Below are 15,391 nucleotides of genomic sequence, written 5' to 3'. Positions count from 1 at the left end.
TACCTTGCATCCACAAATCCTTCATCACCTTTGCATTACATATCATTACGAAGTGTACTTGAACATCCTTGTTGCATGTCTTTTTTCATGGGGATGATGCCACCTAGGTGGGGCAAAGAGTTATAGGACAAGAAGTAGTAATCAAAACTGAAGCACTTTAAAGATGAGGAGTGTGTTGTGCAGGAGAAATAAAGAGTTTAAATTACAGTGGGATGTAATCCCTACTAAACCATACAAGTAAGTTGTTCTAAAAACTATTAATATATTGACGTCCACCGCCCATTCTGGTTTGTCCCGGAACGAACTCCATTTCCACTATTCATGGGACCCAACCCCACCTAGAGGGCCAGAAAAGAAAAGGGACCAAACTGTTCCATATACAGCCCATGAGTTAATTGCAATTAGTTAATTAATAAGCACGATTATTTATGATATTAGTTAAAGCATCGACTTAGCGACAATGATGCATTTAGAAATCCAAATGTTGGTAACGGGCAGATCGGAGATAAGTATTGGTTCCTATTTAATATTATTATAAAGTAAATCCTCCGGGTCTGGTCGATTGTTTGGCTGACACCTAAGGTTTCATTTTCCTCACCATACCGTTCTTAATAATAATAAATAAATAAATATTCTAGTAAAAAAAATAGATAGAGTCCCACCACACCACATCTTGTCCTATCTTTATCCAACCAATGCATCAGGCCCACGTGTTGCGTGCTGACTGGCAAGAAGCATGCCAAATAAAAACAATATTCTATGCTGTTCACGCTAAAAGGCTATGTTAGGACTTAATTTTATCCCATTTACAAAAAAAAAAAAAAAAAAAAAAAAAAAAAAAAAAAAAAAAAAAAAAGCCTATCTCAGGACTTAGGAGTTGTTATCTTGCAAGATTGTGCATGTAGACAGATTAATTAGGCTGACAGCTCACCTTGTGCATAGATATACTTTTAATAAAAAGGAAGGAAAAGCTTATGCACTGATCCCACCTCGATCCATTAAAGTTATTGCAAAAACCATAACAAACTCCATCAAGAACTACCAACTCCATTTTTATTCGATCTCCATGGCTCCAGTGGGGGCCATTACTAAGACGGTATCCTGGTTCTGTATAAATAGGCCTGCAAATAAGTTTGATTGGATCGGATTTTGAGTGATTCCGATCTGATTCAATTTTTTAATCGAGTCTTGATATTGGATCCATACCCATCCCAATAAAAATTTGGATCAGATCCATGACTGAATTTATTGACCCATTGGATCATTCGGATATGATCAAGTCCATATATAACCCAGTCTCAATCCATGAAATGCGGGTCTGATTTGGATCTAATTCGGATCAGATCGGATCATGGGTTTAAAAATCCACATAAAGTAGAATTAGAGATCACATCGCAAAATAGCATGGCCATATCTATCTTTTCATATAGATATTCTCTTATCACCTCTCTTTCCACGTCTTCTCACTCCATCATTGATAGTAGATATTGTATACCAATCCTAAGATAATAGTAATGTACAACAGTAAACAAGTAACTGGATATTTTAATTATGAACAATTGTTGGTATGTCCCCAGTTTACTTTGTGTTTGTGGAAGGACTTTTAGAAAAGTTCCAAGATCAGCTGTAAGAATGACATTTCTTGTGCAGTGCATTAATGATCTTGTGATAGTGTGACAGTATTAAACATTTTAGTAAGAAATTTAAGAAAAAATTTGAGTGAGTCACTCTTTTGGCCCAAGCCCAAATTTTTATTTAGATGAGTCATTCTAACTAAGTTCAAATCTTATATTTGGATCCAGTTCGGATCGGATCAGATCGGATCATATATCTTGAGATTCAAATTAATCCAAAAATCTCTACAGATTGGATCGGATCGGATCCAAATTCAGAAAATCCGATCCGATTTGAAAAGATGAACGGGTCCAATTTTTGAATCCGACCCGGCTCCATAGATCTTTTAAATGGATTCGAATCGGATCGGATCACGGATCAATCCGATCCGCCTACAGCTTTACGTATAAACAGTTAGCAACTCACATAATTCTACTTATTATAAATAAATAAATAAATAAATAAATTATTATTATTATAATGATCATGGAATATATACACCGGCTATTGTGTAAGAAGTATTTGTCAATCCTTTTCTTCAAACTTTTGCGGTTTGCTCAAGTTGGGCGTTGGCCAAGCAGTGGTCTTTACATGGAAGCCAAGGAATGGTGATCGCAGAGGACCGGTCCCTGAAATCGGGGTGTCAGTGTGGGGCGGTGCATTTGATGCACCGTTTCTCTTTTTGTCGAGAAATATATTATATGCTACACGCGGTCTACCGGATCAACGGTACAACGGATCGACAATATTCCGCCACGTGAACCCTCCCCCTACATAGTGATGAAAAACAGAGCAGAGTCGGCGATGGGATCTTCGCCGGCTGTCATCGGAGCTCCGGAAAAAGCAGTCCAACAGGAGCCGCACCGAGAAAGAGAAGTTTCAAACGAGAGCTCGGAAGGCAGAAGGCAGGGCGGGAGAAGAAAGCGGAGAGAGGGGAGAAGCAATTCAGCAGCATTTGTGGGAGGCACAAATTTAAAAGAAAAATTAAAATTAAAATCATCCTCAAGTCTACACTGGCGAGTCCTCTTTTCGTCATTCCCACCTCCCTAAGGGTCACTTTCGTCCAAACAAAACTGGGCGCCGACCCCGTGAACCCCACACCCTCTAGACCCGAGATCCAACGGAAGGAACTCGCACACGTATCTCTTCGGCCACCATCGTCCGCCAACACCCCCTTACGCCCTCCCCCGGACCGTCAGATCGCGCGGCCTGCCGTCGCTCTCATCAAGTACGCTCTTCTGTCCGAAACCATAGGGTGGTCGGAATGCATTCCCCCTAACGGCACCCAGCCCCTCGTCTCTCCCCACGCGTCCCCCCAAGTGGGGCCCGCGGAGTCTTCGTGGTCCGGTCGCTCCGGTACCAACAAAGAAAAAGCGAAAAAGAGAGAGTAACAGCTATCCAAAACTCGTACTAAGCTCCAAAGACCGGAACGGCGAAGCGACTCGAACGCCTCCATCAAATCAAATCAACAACCAAAAATAGAAATACGGGCGGAGTTGGGAGGAGAGGGATACTAAAGGGGAGCTGGAGTGAAGACTTTTCCGGAGAGACCAGATGGAAGAGATGGAGGAGAGAGAGAGGCATGTGTACATGGCGAAGCTGGCGGAGAAGGCGGAGAGATACGAAGGTACGCTGCTAGATTTGTTGCCTGTCTTTCGGTTCGTACCAAAAACAGGAAGAAAATATTTGTTTGGATTTATTCATCACTTTATTCCTCACATGGTTTACTGTGATTATTATTATTTTTTTTTTTTTTGTGATTTTTCTATGTTAAATGAAATCCTTATGTTTGATTCTTCGTTTTTTATCAGTAAGCATATACGCGGGCAATTTATTTATTATTTCTGTTACTACGACTCTTTTCTTTTGAGATCGATCTTTTGCCATGTTTTTCCCGTTGGGAGTGTCTGGGCTTCTCAATGGAGGATAGTGTTTTTGTGTCGGTACTTGAATCATGATATAAATGTCATGGTTTCAAATATTTAAATGGCTTGCCGTCTGTATTCTTGTTTCAACATTTTATGAACCATAAAGCTTTCTCTTTTTTTGTTCCCTTCTCTTGGTGATCTGCATAAAGATCAGTTTTCCTTGCTATTTGCATAGACTGTTTAGAGAAAACTGCTTTAATATATATGATGGTTCCTATTAAAAACTCTGATTCTTTTTTCTGCCACAATCATAGGAGATACCACCATATGCTGTCTTCTACCAGCTTATAAGGTTGATGTGCTTGGAAATTAATTATAGTTCTACAGAGTTACCTGTTATATAATCTCACATTCTTTCTGGTTGTGTCAAAGAGAAGTTTAATTTGTCATGTCCCAGAAATGGTGGAGTCCCTGAAGAAGATTGCTAGAATGGACATAGAACTGACAGCAGAGGAGAGGAATTTACTGTCGGTTGGGTACAAGAATGTGATTGGTCCGAGGAGAGCATCATGGAGGATCCTCGCGGCACTTGAAGAGAAGGAAGAAGGAAAGGAGAGTGAGAAAAATGTTAAGAGGATGCAGGACTACAAGAAGAGAGTTGAAGATGAGCTCACAAAGATCTGCAACGACATCTTGTCCATCATTGCCATCCATCTCCTCCCATCCTCCACTGCTGGTGAATCCATCGTCTACTTCTACAAGATGTAAGTTTCCTTTTGTTTCTAAAATCTCACCTTTCTTTTCTCTTTAATAAATTAATCCATTGATGCATGGATATTGATTCTTGTTGGATTAGGTAGGCTATTTGCTATTAGTTCCATGCAACTTTTTCCCATAATCTTGCACATAAAAACTTGTTACAATATCCTTACCCCCTTCTGTTAATTTTACCATTTGACTAGGACGTATTTCACTTATGAACTTTCAGTCCTTATTTTCATTGCTGTAGATGTCTGATAATTTTTCAAGTGTTTCATAGTCGGCTCATGTATACTGATGCTTACATAGAAGACTTACGTGCGGCCATCTTATTATGAACATGTAAAACCAAATTGGATAGCAAAGAAAGGCATCTCTTTCTCTTTTTTCGGTGCGCCCCCCCACCCCAGGGGGATATGACCTGGGCATTTGGTTGCCTCACATGTTAGGCTGTGGGTCATTTTCAACATCTACTTTCCTGAGACTTCTGCTGGTAAGCTTCTATTATATGCGTTGAAAGAGCTCAATCAGTTTTCACATATACAGGGGCCAATGTGACATTGACTGTAGTTGTTAAAACTGTTGTACTTTGTTGTGTCATACTTCGATTTGAACTACTCAAGCTTGGTATTGATGAAGTTGTGCTTGCCCATTAAGGTTTTTTTTTTTTTTTGTCTGAAAAATTATTAAGGCTGATACTAGAACTACATAGTAATAACCTAACACCATAAGAGAATTCTATATATATAGCTAAATAATAGGGGGCCTTTGGTGATCCAATTTGAATCACTATGGTGATCTAAGATCACTAGTGATCCAAATCTTGAAGTGATCTAATCCCTAGTGATTTAATATCACTATATTTGGTTTGCCATAGTGCAGTGATTAAAGATCCCTGGGTATGAACAAGCAAATTGTTTGGTATACTATGAAAATTCAAAATCACCGATCATATAATATCAAAAATACCCCTGACATATCTCAGATGGATTTTTTTATGTTATCTACTAAACAAGTTGACTAGCTATAACATTCGCTTGAAAAGTGGCACTTTAGTTATGGACCAAAGATTGAAAAAATATATAGTATTTAACTAGATGCAATTAGAAACATGAACTTAATATTTGTTTGTCACTTAAAATAATAGAATTTTGAAGTCTAATAAAGAAGTCGACTGAATGGACACTCTAAAAAGATGTGTTTAGTACCTACACTTCTAATAGATTTCAGCAAACATTTTTTTTGGAGTACCAGACTATTTCAAGGTTATACAATCAGGAACTCAAAAAAGTTTCAATATTTTTTTTGGTGAAAAGTAGCCAAAGGCTATATATTAAAATTTTAGAACAAAATCAAATAGATTTTTTTCTTTCTAATCAGCAGGCAAGAGAAGGAATGATTTCTTTCTCTTCCATGGAGAAGACACCTCCACCACTCACTCATGCGTGTGGAAAAAATATCGTGGAAAAAAAATGGTTTCTTCTTTCCGGGAGTCTCTCGATCGTGAGAGTATTTTTGTTAACGTATTTTAATATAAGATCACTGTGATGGAGTGATGTTGGATATCCATCCTTAAGAGTGGGTTTCCTATTACCGCATTGTATGGTGATTTGAGGAGCGAGGGTGATTTGAAATCACTGCCACATAGGATCATCATGATGTAATCAAACACGATGATCTCATCACCTCCACCCACATCACCCTTGATCCTGGATGGATCACCCTATACCAAACACCCCATAAATTGTCTGAACAAATGGAGATAACAAACAAGAGCCTCATGCAATATAGTCTCTGCTTGGCTTATACAAATGCTTGGAAATGCTTCAGTATCTCTTGCGAATACCAAATTAATATAACTATAGCCAAGAACACAACATTTTCAGGTACGCTGTTGTTTATTATTGTGACTTTACAACATGTAAAATTATCAACATTAGAAAACCTCTTTAAAGTTTCACTTATAGATTTTAGCAAATTCTCACAGAGCTTGTTAGATTTGGAAATTCTGAAATGGATATCTTTGCATCCTTCCTACAATGCATTTCTGTGCATCTTGAAACATTGAAGTTGCAGCTCATATTCTTTACCTAATTACCTTAGATGAGTGGATGTAGATTTTTCTTAAAAGAATCCTTTTGATTGTCATTTCATTAAAAATTGTAGGATAGGCATTTTAGTTTCTGTGCTTTCAAAGTTCCCAACCCACCAAGTTGTAAACATCGACATTCCAGCTCCCCAATGTTGCTCCAAATAGAAGGGAGAAAATATAGGACCTATGGAACCCTAATAAGTTCATGTATGATGCAAGAAATCTGACACTTTTTAGTCTCTACTATGAAGATAGATGGTATCCTAACTGAGAGATACTATCTGCATTTCAATTATTGTGATGATTGCAAAGTGAATTACAGGTTAGAGAGATATCAGCAGATAAGGTTGTTGGTTTGTATTTCAACATCATTACTCCATGTGATCACATGGGATGCATGACAAGTTATTAATGGTGCTAATGTCATGTCATCACCTGCAGTCCATCGGAATGTTAGCAATTGGTGGTTGTACCATGCTATTGGGTCTATGCCATATCAAAATAGTACTTATGGCACATCATTCATACCACTTTTCTTATGATACATTAATTAGCAGCAGAAGGTGTTAGATCAAATATATGAAATATATAGAGCTTCCATAGATTCAGGGTATAAGATAGTGTTTCAGACACTGAACAGTACTGAAAGGAGAACTGAGTATTGTCCTGGGTCTCTTATCCATCATTAGCAACTAAAGTTTTATTGTAAAAGAAGAATACTAAGATAACGACACTTTAATTACTACGCAAATGCATTTAACAAATCTTTAAAAGTTTACTACCATTTGCATTACTAGAATCGATATCACATCCTCCAATCACTTGCCCGCACATATTTCATAGTCCAAGTTTGAATTATCAAAGAATGGGAAACTATCATAAATATTGCCTGAGAGGCATTAGATCAAATGATGAAGATGTTATGTCATAGGAAGTACTGGATAAAATCCTTCCACTCACTGTTCACAAATCTCACCGAAGTGGTTTACACGAGCCTTAAGCAGCTTCTGATCCCATGTCACCCTCACCTTCATTTGCCCTAGCTTCTGTCACTCATTACCAAAATGTCACCCACTCTCTCTCCTCTTTTTGTCAAAGTCTCCGCCTTTGTCTCTGTCACTGCATTCTCCTCATCACTCGCCTCCACATGTAGCAACAGAAGAGTATATGCAGATGCTACTGTTAATGAAATTGAGGAAAAAAAAGAAAAATAGACCCTGGGATTGAGTGTCAGCAAACAACTGGAAAAAGAAGAAGAAAAAGAAGAAAATATGGGTGGATGATCAGACTCCCTCTACTTCCTTGCTTTCTCTCTCCATCTCTTTTATACTCCATTTCTCTCTCTATTCTCCTATGTCTCTACGTCGTTGCTGACAGAAGCAGTAAACCACTTTGTCACCTCTACTTGTAGTTGTTCTTTGCTGCCTTCATTGAGCTACTAATGACCCATCGTTTGCCATCAGCTATGGATGCACCTCGTTGCCTTTCACCATACCACCATGCTGTGCTAGGCATACTACTATGCCTCATATCACCAGACAATGGACCATCAAACCTGCTGCTATACCAGTCAATGTGGTGGTTTCATGTTGCCATTTTTCCTGCCATTGCCAAGGGCACTCCAGGCACTCAGGTGAGTCAAGGAAACCTTTAAGCGCCTCAACAGTCCCCAGGGCAAGGCACATTTGCTAAGGGGATGCCTATGCGATGCCTCAGACAAAGCAAGAGACATTTGGGCAACCACCTCTCTGCTGTCCAGCAGTATTTTTGCTATCCTGCTTTACTCATTCTTTCAGAGCTCCGATAGCTTTATTTTGCTGCAGATTTTGATCTATTGAAGCCTTCATAAATGTGGGGCTAATCTAGGATGTTCAATCATTTATTCTTTTGTGTTATGTGTTGTTTAGAAGCATGAAACATGCTTAGGGAAGTGGTACTTTGCTTTCAAGTTTGATCTTTGAAGCTTGCTTAAGATGTCCAATGGTTTATTTTTGTTGGCTTTTATTAAAAAAAATATTATGGGTTGTGAAATTTTGATTTCATGTATAGAAGATATGAAACAGGATTTCTATTATTTAAGATGATTATATGAATTAGGATGTTGAAAATTGAATATTTAATCTTATGATGGTCGTGTTGCTTTGGGTAAAAATAGTACTTATTTCTAATGAATTATAGAGCTTTTTACTCAAAAAAAAAAAAAAAAAAATGGAGCCTTTTATAAATTAGTGCCTTGCTTTCTTTAGGAATGCACCTTGGTGTCTAGTGTCTGAGGTAATATGGGGGGCTTGTTGCCTTAAGGGCACCTTTTGTTTTCACAACCTTGAAATTTGCTAATTCTCATGCTCATGTCCTCGCTCCATTGCTTCATAACAACATTGTCTCAGCTTGCTAATATGTGCCATTTGCTGTGGTCCTTGCTTATCGTTAGCCATGTCTTGCCATCCTTCATTGCTACCTCTTGTTCCTGGTTCACCAATCGAGGTGGTTGCTTGCTGCAGTGCCCCACTTTTCATGCACACTAGCTGTTGTAGTTGCGACCACCATGTCATGCAACAAGCCACTAGTTGCAATTATGGCATGTTCCTATATCACTGCCCCCATCACAAGTATGTAATGAGGCAGGTGTCATGATTGAAGCACTCACTGTGTTATCTGTCACCTAAGATTCCAGGAAATTGCCAGATAGCATTTCTGCTAAAGTAGACTTAGGCATGTTTGTGGTTACTTCTGAATTTTAAAACATTATTTTGAAAAATTACATTTATTTAAGTTCTTAAAACATACTTTCTGATATATATTTGGTGTTTGGTAATCACATATGGTACAAACTTCTTTATAGGGACGGGCTTGCCATTTTTGAAAGACGTGCAATCTCACTAAAGAAGCTAGAAGTTAGCTTTTCCAGCTTCCCCTAAAAGTGCTTTGTTGACTTCTTCTTCTTCTAGAAACACTTCTCTAATGATATTATCATATGTATTTTTCTTAGGAAGAACTTATTATGCTTCAAAAGTTACAGATGAACTTTCTTTAAGAAATACCAGTTGCACCCTAGGGGATCATCTGCTTTTGCCACCTATCTCTATAATATCTTCTCTGTTTATGCACCTTCCATCTTTTTTCTGCCTAATTATCATTTATTTCATATCATCTATTTGTATTTTCTGCCCTATATATGTTGAATACTTGGACTTCCTTTGCTATAATACAAAACTTGACCGATATTAGGAGCGTGCATGGATAAGCCATCTCAATGTGCATATTAGAAATTTTATTTTGCATCTTTACCTGTTTGTTATACAACCCTAGCAACAAACTGCCTCTTTGTTTGTCCATTTCACAAATCTGATGAAATTTAAAAAGGAGTAATTTAAAAAGTTCCATGCTTTATGTCAGAGCCCATGGCCCTATTTTACTTTGACTAAGGGACATATTCTCCTCTGTGACACCTTACCTTGATCATTTTTTCTTTTCCTTTCCTCTTTTATGAGGAAGTTGTGCATTGTTGTCCTGAACATATGGGTTGAACTTGAATAGAGCTCAACCTGGAACCAACCAGCCCAACCCACTCATTGGGTGGGGTTGGACTTGGGCTTCAAAATTCCAACCTGAACCCAAAGTTGAATTGTGTGTGGTTGAGCTTAAACCCATACCATGCTGATCCTAATCCATCTGAAGCTCAATCTGACCTAACATTGTCAAAACTGGTAAGTAAATAAACAAATTTAAATTCATGTTTTATATATCATATTTCTTTACTCCTTTAGTAATATCTTTATTCTTGTTGAGTTAATAGAATTGCTAAGGCACAGCCAAATAAGATACCGACCAATCCAATACTAATGTGGCAAAAATGTATGAGGACCTTCCCTAGATCTAATATAACATATACAACCCAATCCAACGAGTTAATCTTACACACTGTACTATATGGACTCAACCTAAATTTAGCTTAAGATGAGATTGGTTTGGAGAAATCCTGACCTGAGGTTGGTTTGTGTTGAGTTGTTGTATACCGCCTGAGTTGCTTCTCGACCTGAAAGCTATTGTTTTTGGTGCTGCAAATTGAAGTTTCTTCATTAGATGCTCCTGGTCTTATGGCTTGACAAACAATAGCATTCTAAATTCAAATCTAAGGTTCAATAAGCAAACTCTATTTTCATAGGGTGAATTGATGGGTCATTTTGTCCCATCAATAAACATTAAAGTGTTCTTCACTCTCTCTCTCAGAGGCACCCCGAGCATCTCATGGGGTCCCAATTTGTGAGACCAAATATGCTATAACTGGGGTTTTCCACCAGTGCCAATCAGGATTTATTAAATTTATGATTTCTGGACTAAAGGTTAACAATTTTCCTCTCTCTCCCCTTATGAGTCCATTTTTCCTTTTATAAACATCAGGAAAGGAGATTATTACCGGTATATGGCTGAGTACAAGACTGTGAATGAAAGAAAAGAAGCTACAGATCAGTCACTCAAGGCTTACCAGGTCTGTCGAACCTGACAATTCTTTGATTTTCATTGATCACTTTTTTCTGATGAATGTTTCTTATCTCCTCTAGTGATAATTTGAAATATCCTAACAAAAGCTGATGTTCTTTGCAATGCAGGCTGCTACAAGCACTGCTATGACAGAGCTTCCACCCACCCATGTGATAAGACTTGGTCTTGCCCTGAATTTCTCGGTGTTCTATTATGAGATTATGAATTTGCCTGAAAGGTTAAATCAAAACTTATTCTATTTGCTCTATATCTATAGTTCTTCAGTTTTTTGGTTAACACGTACAACATTACCATTGCCTGGAATTATGGAATCAAACAGATAAAAAGTTTACAATAACAATGTAATATGTCAGTGTCTCATGTATTACTGCTTCAATTCTTTGTTTGATGTATAACAAACATTTTAAATTCAAAAAAAAAAAAAAAATGTATAACAAACATTTGGTTGAGCAACAACACTACTAGAGTTGGTCCTAACCAGTGGTTAAGCACTGAACCATGCTGGGTGGTAGAGTGCATACTGTACAAACATGGTATGATACCTGTATGGTATGAAGGCTCCATATGCTTCCCATAAAGACATATGATATGGGTGCTGCACCGACTCCAACAGGGTACCGCGTGCCAGTATGTGGGCATATACCATACCATAGGGGTAAGGGGTCTGATGCTGAGACTAACTTAGGTCCTAACACAATAATGTGGAGTCATCAAATATTGTTCATATATTGATGGGCTGATTGTCACTAAACATAATACGTGATGCTCATATTTGTAAATTTTCTTCCAACAATGATTTTTTCAAAAATGAATTGCTCAATTTACTGATGTTGCCATGTTGGTATTCATTGCACTGAACAAATTTCAATGTATAAGAAGACTAGCTTATGTCATCTACTGTTAAGTAAAAAAAAAAAAACAATCTCATACCCAGCATAAGAAATGCCTGCTTTCTCTTTATCATGGAGTGAAATGTTCTAGCATTCATCTATTTGTAATTGAGAAGTCAGAAATCCACTGTGCATTGTATTTGGTATTTTGCATTTTGCAACATTTTGTGTAAAGGTTACACATATGTGGAAGTTTGTGGATACGTGTATTCCCATCTACAAGGACTACTCTTTATATGTCGCTGCATATGATACCTTGCAAATTCTGCTTGGACCTTTTACAGAGCGTGTCACTTGGCTAAACAAGCATTTGATGAGGCTATTACAGAGCTCAATTCCCTCTGTGAAGAATCTTATAAAGACAGCACACGTATTATGCAGCTTCTTAAGGATAACCTCGCATTATGGTCAGCAGATCTGCCAGCTGAAGGAGGTAAATTTGTACAGGAAGTTGCTTCTTTAGTTCTTTTGGCCCCTCCCTCCCTCTCTCTCTCTCTCTCTCTCTCTCTCTCATATATATATATACACACACATATGTATATGTATACATATGTATACGTATACATATGTATATGTATGTATACATATGTATATGTATACATATGTAGTACATATGTATGTATGCATCTGTATATTCCATGCATGCATTTATATATGTATATATGCACTAGTTCATGTATGCATATATCCTTTCTATTGTTATCTGATGTAATTGACTTCTTTTCCATGAAAAAGCTTACCTTTCAGAAGTTTAATGGTTTACTCATGTAAATGTAATTTTCATATTATTACGGAAAAAATTGATTATTTGATACCTAAAGATTTTCTAAATGGTCTATTTGTATAAATAGTCTTCTTGTATAAATATTGCCTGTGATTAGCATTGCATATGGAGCCATGATCTCAATATTATATATATATATACACACACACACACCCATATTACCTTGACACTCTCATCCATCTCCTAGAATCCATGTCAAATACATAGCTGAATCGGATATGTGCAAGATAGATATTTATCATTTTTTCCCCAAACTGCAGTTTTTGAATGTCATTTCAGGGTTGGACTCTACCAGCAAGGAGCTCAACTTACTAAAATTAAATTGAGCTGTCAAAAATGTATATATATAAAAAAAAAAGTTTGCAAATTTTTTTTAATACCTAATCTAATTGGGAAGTTTGGATGAGAATGATGCATATTGAAACACTGAAACAATAATATGTTTAACGTTTTCTTTATGCAATATTTAATATTATATTTTAAAGCATATCTCCTTTTCACTCTCGCCAAATCAGACACTTGAACATTGGTCCTCATCTGTTGCAACATGTCAATTTACTGTTGTGGGTGCTCTATGCACAGAAATCCCTGTTGAACATAAATAAAGAGATAATGGCCACTTGTACTGATTTGGTAAATTACTGCATCTCATGGAAATGGCCTCAGGGATTATCCGTTTCTCTTTTGTCAATTTTGACCCTCACAGAACAACTTGTCAATGCCTTGGTGTTTTGGGATGAAGGTATAGAAATTTGAACAGTAAGAAAATTACCTTGTCTAGGTTGACTTTTAATATTCCATTAGGATGCAAGGGAGATGATGCTAGCTTGAATCACCCATGAGTTCAGTAGCATTCCTATTGTATGGTTTATGTTGACTTGTTACAAAGTTGATGTGTTGAACCGTTTAACCTTTTATTATGATTGAATGGGATCGTTGTGTTTGTTTTCCAAATATCTGTGGCAGTGACATCATTGGCTTAAATTTATATGCCTGCCTTTCATTGGCTTAAATTTATATGCCTGTCTTTTCATTTGTTTTCCTAATCTTGTTTATGGAGATTATGTCCTATTTTTCAGGTGAACAATCCCCAGGCACTAACAATGATATGGAGGTAAGGCATTTTGATCTATGGTAAGACCATATTCTAGGCTTTTGCAGGTGGCCCATTCCCCAGATATTTTTTTACATTGTTCAACATCCACATTATGATAAAGCTAAATGAAAATGATAAGCCGGTTGCTAGCAAGTAGAATGTACAGAGTCTGGAATTTGGGGGAAGTCTATATTTTTCCATTCCAGAAAGCATACTTTCATCCTAGAAGCTCATTGACAAAATGTGTCCTTTCAAATTATTCGCATGACTCTACAGGATGATAAGCTACTTGTGTCTGGCCTCTGATTGAAATATCACCATTGAAATTTGTTCTTATCTCACGTGGATGAGTTTTAGTTACAGTGCGGATTGATAGTAATATCACCTTAAAACCGATATTTACTTTTTTTTTCCCCCTCATTTGGTGAACCATGGATCATAAATCACATCCTCCTAGTGTATAGAATGCCAAGGCTTCCTTTGGTTCTAGTAAATATAAGGGAATGAAATGGAGCAAATGGGAGTGGATGGTCCCGTATGTTCCCATCTTTTTTTACGTAATTTGTCCAAGTCTTAAACCTTCATAATTCATTACCTTAAGTACGCCATCCCACAATCGAAGCAGAGCCCAAGTCACCATGACCATCTATATGTGTGCATATTTGATAGCCTGTGGTGATAAAGACAAGTCCATGGAATGGCAATAACTACATTGCAACAAAGAGATGAAGCCCATCGCAATCTTTTGCGACAATTCACTTCTAATGCGAAAAATGGGCTATCATAGCTTTTAAATGATGTCTTGCATTCACAGCAACTGGTAAGTTTCATTCTTTAGTGCAAGCGAGCCATGTGTATGCATTGCTTGCTTGTTCTTTTCTTCCTCAGGGATAATATGTGGAGATAAAGATTGGACTGGGTCCTGTATTGATAAAGACAAGTCCATGGAATGGCAATAACTACATTCAACAAAGAGATGAAACCCATCGCAATCTTTTGTGACAATTCATTTCTAATGTGAAAAATGGACTATCATAGTTTTTAAATGATGTCTTGCATTCACAGCAACTGGTAAGTTTCATTCTTAAGTGTAAGCGAGCCATGTGCATACATTGCTTGCTTGTCCTTATCATCCTCAGGGTTAATATTTTGAGACAAAGATTGGACTGGGTCCTGCGGAAATTCAATATCAAACCACTAATTTATGTAATGTGCTTAAACTGAGTGGTGGTTTTTGGCAGGAATAGTTGGTCTGTCCGAAGGGATGGTGTTTGGTTGAGGACCCTGCACTGCTGTTAGCGAAGGAGACTGGTGGCTACAACATATTTGCGTGGCTGAAAAGTAAAGAGTGCGTTTCTTTTCTTTCGGATTGGATTGATGTGTGTTTACAGCTCACAAATATTATGGTTGGGACCAAGAAACCCAGCTTCCATACTTGCCCTCACCGCTGTTATGACATGTTCCTGTAAGAGAAAGCTGCAAATCAGCAACAATTATTGGAGTCTGTTGCAGTGATGCTGGTTTTATAAATCTTGCGGTGGTGGACTGATTTTTCTTCCTTTTTTTTTTTCTTTTTTTTTTTTTAATTGTTGGGGTTTTTGATTTTGGAGGGTGGGTGGGGGGTTTTCCTTCCAACATAGGTCCACCACATGGGGGTGTGATTTTCCTTCCAACATAGGTCTACCATATGTTTGATTTTGTCGGTCCCTTTCTGCAAGGAGTTTTTGATTGAGAAAGAATGGAGTTCTGAAATCGAAATCGAAATAGATAATTTTTATTTCAATC

At 37.5% G+C, this 15,391-nt stretch overlaps 1 protein-coding gene across 5 annotated transcripts; it reads left to right on the top strand.

The window, feature by feature from the left end:
• The first annotated feature begins 2,865 nt into the window (after positions 1 to 2,865).
• Positions 2,866 to 15,164, top strand: LOC105041602 (14-3-3 protein 7). 5 transcript variants are annotated; one of them, XM_010918546.4, is made up of 8 exons: positions 3,001 to 3,241; positions 3,797 to 3,834; positions 3,915 to 4,246; positions 10,735 to 10,822; positions 10,944 to 11,053; positions 12,011 to 12,159; positions 13,590 to 13,624; positions 14,848 to 15,164. In XM_010918546.4, exons 1-8 carry the CDS (start codon positions 3,169 to 3,171, stop codon positions 14,851 to 14,853), a joined length of 831 nt encoding a protein of 276 aa, XP_010916848.1. In that variant the 5' UTR covers positions 3,001 to 3,168; the 3' UTR covers positions 14,854 to 15,164. The 5 variants fall into 5 exon arrangements, with proteins under 5 accessions (XP_073110223.1, XP_010916848.1, XP_010916849.1 ...); XM_073254120.1 differs by having other exon boundaries at positions 3,009 to 3,241; positions 3,920 to 4,246; XM_010918547.3 differs by lacking the exon at positions 3,797 to 3,834 and having other exon boundaries at positions 3,008 to 3,241; positions 3,940 to 4,246.
• The last annotated feature ends 227 nt before the right edge of the window (positions 15,165 to 15,391 follow it).

This window comes from Elaeis guineensis, chromosome 3, assembly GCF_000442705.2.
Source record: "Elaeis guineensis isolate ETL-2024a chromosome 3, EG11, whole genome shotgun sequence".
In the NCBI taxonomy this organism is placed as follows: domain Eukaryota; kingdom Viridiplantae; phylum Streptophyta; class Magnoliopsida; order Arecales; family Arecaceae; genus Elaeis; species Elaeis guineensis.
This window is presented reverse-complemented; position numbering and strand designations above follow the sequence as displayed.